This window comes from Mizuhopecten yessoensis, unplaced genomic scaffold, assembly GCF_002113885.1.
Source record: "Mizuhopecten yessoensis strain PY_sf001 unplaced genomic scaffold, ASM211388v2 scaffold10769, whole genome shotgun sequence".
Lineage (NCBI taxonomy): Eukaryota > Metazoa > Mollusca > Bivalvia > Pectinida > Pectinidae > Mizuhopecten > Mizuhopecten yessoensis.
In genome coordinates this window covers 24,310-32,167 of record NW_018408712.1, presented here as the reverse complement: position 1 = coordinate 32,167, position 7,858 = coordinate 24,310, and the positions used below count along the sequence as shown (strand labels likewise).

At 42.7% G+C, this 7,858-nt stretch overlaps 1 protein-coding gene and 1 long non-coding RNA gene across 2 annotated transcripts in view; one reads left to right on the top strand and one right to left on the bottom strand.

Moving 5' to 3' along the window:
• The window catches only part of LOC110462269, a 19,041-nt gene extending 18,289 nt beyond the window's left edge, over positions 1-752 (bottom strand). Inside the window, exon 1 of the long non-coding RNA XR_002464257.1 lies at positions 584-752. This is a non-coding gene — a long non-coding RNA (uncharacterized LOC110462269). The remainder of the gene's footprint in view (positions 1-583) is intronic.
• Positions 753-3,323: 2,571 nt separating this feature from the next.
• LOC110462274 overlaps positions 3,324-7,858 on the top strand; it is a 17,880-nt gene continuing 13,345 nt past the window's right edge. The window contains exon 1 of the mRNA XM_021516179.1: positions 3,324-3,400. Coding sequence (XP_021371854.1) covers positions 3,372-3,400 — 29 coding nt within the window. The 5' untranslated portion in view covers positions 3,324-3,371. The remainder of the gene's footprint in view (positions 3,401-7,858) is intronic.

Below are 7,858 nucleotides of genomic sequence, written 5' to 3'. Positions count from 1 at the left end.
TTAGAGCCAGTATGTTGTGTGTGGTACAGACGATCAATGTTAGAGTAGTATATATGTTGTGTGTGGTATAGACGATCACTGTTAGAGCCATTATGTTGTGTGTTGTACAGACGATCACACAAGTATCCCCATTGAAAGGGCACAAAAACAAAGTCTCAAATCTGCATTGCAACATAAAATGAGTAACAGCAGGTACTTAGAGCCATTATGTTGTGTGTGGTACAGACGGTCACTGTTAGAGCCATTATGTTGTGTGTGGTACAGAGAGTCACTGTTAGAGCCAGTATGTTGTGTGTGGTACAGACGATCACTGTTAGAGCCAGTATGTTGTGTGTGGTACAGACGATCACTGTTAGAGCCATTATGTTGTGTGTTGTACAGACGATCACACGAGTATCCCCATTGAAAGGGCACAAAAACAAAGTCTCAAATCTGCATTGCAACATAAAATGAGTAACAGCAGGTACATACACATACTAAATCCGCGACCAGCAGCTGTGAAGGTAATGTGAATACGGTACCTAAGTAAACACCGCCGAAATAAAAGAGTAAGCGTAGAAAACGCTAATGTATATAAACTCACCAAACATATCTTCTTCTTGCCTCCGTTATTGTTCACCAATGGAGCTTCCTAGAATCCTCCACGCCTATCATGTTAGACACAATAAACAATGCAGGAGAAAGTACTAACCATTAGCTACGTAAAGATAACAGAGTGTGGACCGTCTTCTATTTCTATGTGAAATACAATTAATTCACAGCTCTCGCTGTGGTAAACGTAACATCTAACTGTAAATCATATAGCCAGGCAGAGAGAGGTGGAGATGGTGTGAAAAATAAAGACGTAGGTATGGTTGATTTCATGTCGTATCGATAGCTAGGTAAGCACAAGCTAAATGTATAAGCTAAGGCGAAATATTGGGCATAAATTCGACGGCCAATGGGTTTGACAGTCACTAATTATCTGCTGTTGTAAGAAGCAAGACAACGTAAAGTTGTGTTAAATGCACCAGACTACCGCTCCAGCACACACTCTACAGATCTATAGGTTTGTGTGTTAGGTTTTAATGTCATATAAGGACATGCTCACCCCCATACCCACAATATCAAAGTCTATTTAGATAGTTGAGATAGTTCGTATGTTCATCCATTTTTTTGCGTATGAATACATTCTTTGTCGAGTCTGTATGTAAATAAACTGTAATGACTCAACGATAAATAACTACTCGTAAGTACTCGTAGTACTTTTTAAAGACGTTTTAGGAGCCTCCTTTTCGTATGGTTTAAGTTTATTGGTTTTATCATCGTGAGAGTTTTCAGCAATGGTGGCACTGCGCAATAGTCAACAGATCCTATTCAGCGTGACCCTTAAGGCCCGGTCACAACCCACCGTGCGTGTTTTTAGTCCGTACTTGTTTTGGGGAGGCCGCGGCCGCCACGTTTTTCTGAAAACGTGGGGAGGGAGGGGCAAGAGCAGGGAGAGGTACGTCAACGCACGTCACTCGCACGGTTGCGCAAGGTGTAAGTACGTGGCCCGCACGCCACGCCTGGTCGTGAGCGATTGCGTGCATCGTACGTTGCACACGTGGTAAGTGAGTTGTACGTGCTTACAACTTGCTTACAACGTACGATCTCCTTGCGATTGCCACGTTATTGTACGAGGCCGTACTTACACGTGCTGCTCACGTACGGTGCCCTTACTCACTCGCATGTTGTAAGTGCGTGGAAGTGCGATGAACGTGAGTTTATCCGCCCAATGTCTGGAGGGATATATAGAACGCTCCTCCTCGCCTCTTCCCCTCTCTGGCCATCTCATCTTCCGCGGCCCGTTTCTTTTGGGCCTCTCTGGCCGTATCCGCTGCCTTTTGAGCTGCAGATGCAACTGACCCCTTTTTCTGTGTCCTCTTATTAGGCATCTTGGAGACGAAATGTTGACACTGTAGTACACACATGTATGCTAACGTAACACTGTAGTACACACATGTATGCTGATGACAATACAGCTGGGGCTAGTGAAAAATACAATCGGTCAACTTGCATGTTTAAGGACCGGGGTGGAGTAAATGCTGCAGTGGAAACATCACAAAAGATTCCACATGATCAAGTGATCTTACACAAGCTGATGTGATCTTACACAAGCTGTGGTGATCTTACACGTGATCAAGTGATCTTACACAAGCTGAGGTGATCTTACACATGATCAAGTGATCTTATACAAGCTGAGGTCAATCTGGAGGTTCTCCTACCACCTAAAATCTATTATTGCAGCTTGTTCCTTCATTTACCTGAAATTACCCACTTTACTCCAATCGGCCTGATGTATCCAACTGTATGTCGTAAAAGGCGACCAATACTGGACCCTGTAGAATCGGGGGTTGTCTTCTATGGCTTTTTCTAACGGGACATTTGAAGAAACCTTACTTGATATGTGCCCCCGTTGCAACATGCAACATTTGGATTCTGTCCCTTTCCTCTCTTCCTCCTAACAACCTTTTCGTTTCCTAGTGCCTTGATTGGCAATACCCCACTTTTGGCATTGACACTGAACGTTCGCCCAAGTGCGCCATGCGTTCTGTCCCCAGATGGGGACATTGAAAATCTTGTGTAACCGGCTGGATTTTGTGCTGGGCTCCTTCGGCATGGTATTTCAGTAAGATAGCACTCTAATATCGATATCAGATCCGCGCTATCGCAGGGAGGCAAACAAGCCAATATACATTTCTTCCAGCACACATACACACCTGCACTCATACATTATAAATGTACCCATGGAGGTACGTCCTTAAATGACCTTAGCTGTTTATAGGGCGGTAAAGTAATAAGACCGAACAAAACCCCCGGACCTGCATGGGTGTGAAGGCACCGAACCATCACGAACATATCGTACACAGCGCTATCCATACATTCCTTACAACTATGGGGGCACGTCCTAAATCACCTTTGCTATTAATGGAATACTAGATTTGTGATCAGGCCAATCGTGCCTCTTGCTTATATATGTAACGTTTCACTAGTATGTTAGTCTGTTTTTTTTGTATTTAAAAAGCCGATAACAAACCATGGGATTATTTATAACCTGTTGACTGTTGACATATTTATTGATTTAACTGTAAATAAAACGCCTGCGTTTTCGGTATATCTCACAAGCTGGGAATCTGACAAATCTTACAAGGAAGTTTATATATAACGTGTATGGGAATAATCGGCCAAATCTTACACGAAAGTGTATTTATTACGTTTATGGAAACGGGTCGACTTAAGATCAAAATAAAAAGGCTTGAGTAAAAATTAAACGAAATTACCTGTGTTCTCAACGTGAGTTATCAAATATTGGGTGCGAGCCAAACTGAACAAGGATGTAAAACTTGGACATGGAGAAGACAAAGAAAGATCGAAACAGGTATGTGGATACCATTACATGTATCTTGTGCTATTTTAGACAATTGATAACTTTGTTACGATATGATACTTTTTATAATAACTCAACAGATACATTGTCAATACCAAATACAACCAGTTTTATTGTGAAAAGGGCAGCAATAGAAAGTGACTTTTTGCGGGCATTACCGTTTCCCCACGGTTTTAGCCCTGTATTTTGAATTTTTGAAAGGACATATATGTGTAGAAAGGGGAAAAACAGGCCTGCTGTATCTCACTGCTGTATCCCACTGCTGTATCTATCTGCTGTATCCCACTGCTGTATCCCACTGCTTTATCTGCTGTATCCCACTGCTGTATCCCACTGCTGTATCCCACTGTTGTATCCCACTGCTGTATCCCACTGCTGTATCTGCTGTATCCCACTGCTGTATCCCACTGTTGTATCCCACTGTTGTATCCCACTGCTGTATCCCACTGCTGTATCTGCTGTATCCCACTGATGTATCCCACTGTTGTATCCCACTGCTGTATCCCACTGCTGTATCTGCTGTATCCCACTGCTGTATCTCACTGCTGTATATGATGTATCCCACTGATGTATCCCACTGCTGTATCCCAATGCTGTATCCCACTGATGTATCTGCTGTATCCCACTGCTGTATCTGCTGTATCCCACTGATGTATCCCATTGATGTATCCCACTGCTGTATCTGCTGTATCCCACTGCTGTATTCCACTGCTGTATCCCACTGCTGTATCTGCTGTATCCCACTGCTGTATCTGCTGTACCCCACTGATGTATCTGCTGTATCCCACTGATATATCCCACTGCTGTATACCAATGCTGTATCTGCTGTATCCCACTGCTGTATCCCACTGATATATCCCACTGCTGTATCCCAATGCTGTATCTGCTGTATCCCACTGCTGTATCCCACTGCTTTATCCCACTGCTGTATCTGCTGTATCCCACTGATGTATTCCACTGCTGTATCCCACTGCTGTATCCCACTGATATATCCCACTGCTGTATCCCACTGCTGTATCTGCTGTATCCCACTGCTGTATCCCACTGAAGTATCTACTGTATCCCACTGCTGTATCCCACTGCTGTATCCCACTGCTGTATCCCACTGCTTTATCCCACTGCTGTATCTGCTGTATCCCACTGCTGTATCCCACTGCTTTATCCCACTGCTGTATCTGCTGTATCCCACTGATACATCCCACTGCTGTATACCAATGCTGTATCTGCTGTATCCCAATGCTGTATCCCACTGATGTATCTGCTGTATCCCACTGATATATCCCACTGCTGTATACCAATGCTGTATCTGCTGTATCCCACTGCTGTATCCCACTGAAGTATCTGCTGTAACCCACTGCTGTATTCTACTGTTGTATCCCACTGCTGTATCCCACTGAAGTATCTGCTGTAACCCACTGCTGTATCCCAATGCTGTATCTGCTGTATCCCACTGCTGTATCTGCTGTATCCCACTGATGTATCCCACTGATGTATCCCACTGATGTATCCCACTGTTATATCCCACTGTTGTATCCCACTGCTGTATCCCAATGCTGTATCTGCTGTATCCCACTGCTGTATCTCACTGCTGTATCCCACTGCTGTATCTGCTGTATCCCACTGATGTATCCCACTGCTGTATCCCACTGATGTATCCCACTGTTATATCCCACTGTTGTATCCTACTGCTGTATCCCACTGCTGTATCCCACTGCTGTATCCCACTGCTGTATCTCACTGCTGTATCTGATGTATCCCACTGCTGTATCCCACTGCTGTATCCCACTGCTGTATCGCACTGCTGTATCTCACTGCTGTATCTGATGTGTCCCACTGCTGTATCCCACTGCTTTATCCCACTGCTGTATCTGCTGTATCCCACTGCTGTATCTGCTGTATCCCACTGCTGTATTCTACTGTTGTATCCCACTGCTGTATTCTACTGTTGTATCCCACTGCTGTATCCCAATGCTGTATCTGCTGTATCCCACTGCTGTATCTGCTGTATCCCACTGCTGTATCCCACTGCTGTATCTGCTGTATCCCACTGCGTGTACATAGGAGACGACTAGTTTAGGGTTCCCTGCAGCATCGCGGATTTTCGTTCGTGTCGTCTGCTCGGGGAGGTGGGAAGGGGCATAAGGACAACAAACTGACCTACTGCCTGCCCCCAATGTAGATCTCTAACTTATTTACTCTTTTCGGCGGTATTTCCCTACTCAACAGTTGTCGTATGAACCGCATACAATCAAAACACACAGTAGTCATGTTCATACAGTGATCAATTTAGATCAAAGAACACGAAATTCTTCACAATTCGTTCTAAAATAGTTCGACATATCACATCGGGAATGTGACTATTACAAGATTCATGTTCAAAAATAGTTAGAGAAACCATAACTTAAGCTATAACTAAACCCTCTAAGCACATGTTTCGATAAACCTGTTAATCACAGGAAAAGTTATCGCATTGCATGAACCCCTGTCTGGTCACGGAAACAATAGACCGGCTGTACTCCACAACTTGTCGTTAGAGGTGATTAGGACCCCCTGTGGGATGGGGGAACGCTTGTCTGTCTTCTGTAACGTTTGGGAAATAAAACTATGTGGGATTTATATCTTTTCCTTTCTGTTTAACTTACGCCTTCATTTCCTGTTGGTTGTGTGTCTTCATATCGGTTTTACTTTAGTTAGGTTCATCGTCCTATCGGCAGCTAATGTCAGTTAAGGACCTGCCCCCGTATGTGTAATGTATGAGTGGCTGTGTGTATGTGTGTTGAAGGTATATTGGTGTATTTGCTTCCATGTGATAGCACCCAACACAGTACTATAACCGGTCATAAGGATAGCGGGTAAACCAGCTGTTGCGATTACCCTAAAAGCTGAACGTTAAGCAGAGTACAACAACTGCCATTTTAAGAACTTTGGTATGTCACGGGCTCGGGACAGAACCCACTGCTTTCCCAACTTGTGATCTTGGCCGCTGTGAAGTTTTATTCCCAAACAAACCAGTTTGTAAATAGTGGCTTGCATCGCGTAGCTAGGTTCTATGTTTGCAAGGTTGTACAAAATGAAGTTAAATTCTTGTTGGAGTATTATCAATTCATTAATCGTTAACAAAACCTTTTTTTACAATCCGACGGCTGATAAGATTCGCATCATTTAGCATCATTCGTGCCATGACTTTTTGCTTCTTCCTTGTTTCGTCTTTGGGTTGGTTTTATTACTTCACTTGAGCAAAATGACCTAACGCTGTCACATTTCGTACTTCGTGCATATTTTCTTTTTACATTTTTGACTTCTGGAGAACTGGTGACAGGATCTTTGTCAAACTTGGTCAGAATCATTCTTGGTGGCAGAGGGTATGGAATTTGAAAATCACACGAAGAGCAATGTTTTAAACGAGAATGTTGTTAAAGTTCCGAATTTTAATACTTTGTAGCAATAATAACGAGTTAAAGCAGATCTTTGCTTCTTTTATTAAAAAATAACTGAAGTTTGTTATGTTCGGTGGAGATGTGTTCTCCGTATCATGTGTGTTTTGGAAATATTGTTGAAGTGTTCGAACAAACTGCTGACTGTATCTTAATTTGGTGTAAGCGTCCTTTACATACGCTTGCATTTTGCTGATCTTGAACATGTCATCGAAAAAGAGGCGGCATTATTGTCTGCTATTTTCGTTGCTTAGAGCGGTCTCCTAACCGTTGAAAGTCACTTCCCTCATCCTCCTTTAAAACAGCTAAGGTCATTCAAGCACATGCCTTCATGTGTATTATAATGCTTTTATGTGCGTTTTGTGTACAGATGGCGTTATGTTGTTGAATTACATTTAAGTCATAGCGCTGATCTGATGCCGAATTTAAAGTGCTAATATCACTCAAAAACCATGCCGAAGGCACAGCATTCAACCCAGTAACAGTTATTGCGATTTATTTTCTTATGTCAAATGTTTCGCACAATATTACCATTTTTAAGGTATCTGTCCTGAGGACAGAACCCTCTATCTTCCCTCCTTGGATGAACGTTCCAAACTAAGGCTGCCAAAACTGAACTTAATGCCAAGCAGGGAACTAGGAAACAAAAAATTATAAAAATCTTAAATGTTGCAGCTGTGTAGCCTCAAAACAATCTATTGAACTTTCAGCCGCTAAGGAGTTTAGGAGTGTGTATACACTGGTTTAGTGTGTATACACTGGTTTAGTGTGTTTACACTGGTTAAGTGTGTATACACTGGTTTAGTGTGTATACACTGTTTTAGTGTGTATATACTGGTTAAGTGTGTATATACTGGATTAGTGTGCATACATTGGGTTAGTGTGTATATACTGGTTAAGTGTGAATACACTGGTTTAGTGTGTATACACTGGTTAAGTGTGAATACACTGGTTTAGTGTGTATAAACTGGTTTAGTGTGCATACACTGGTTAAGTGTGTATATACTGGTTAAGT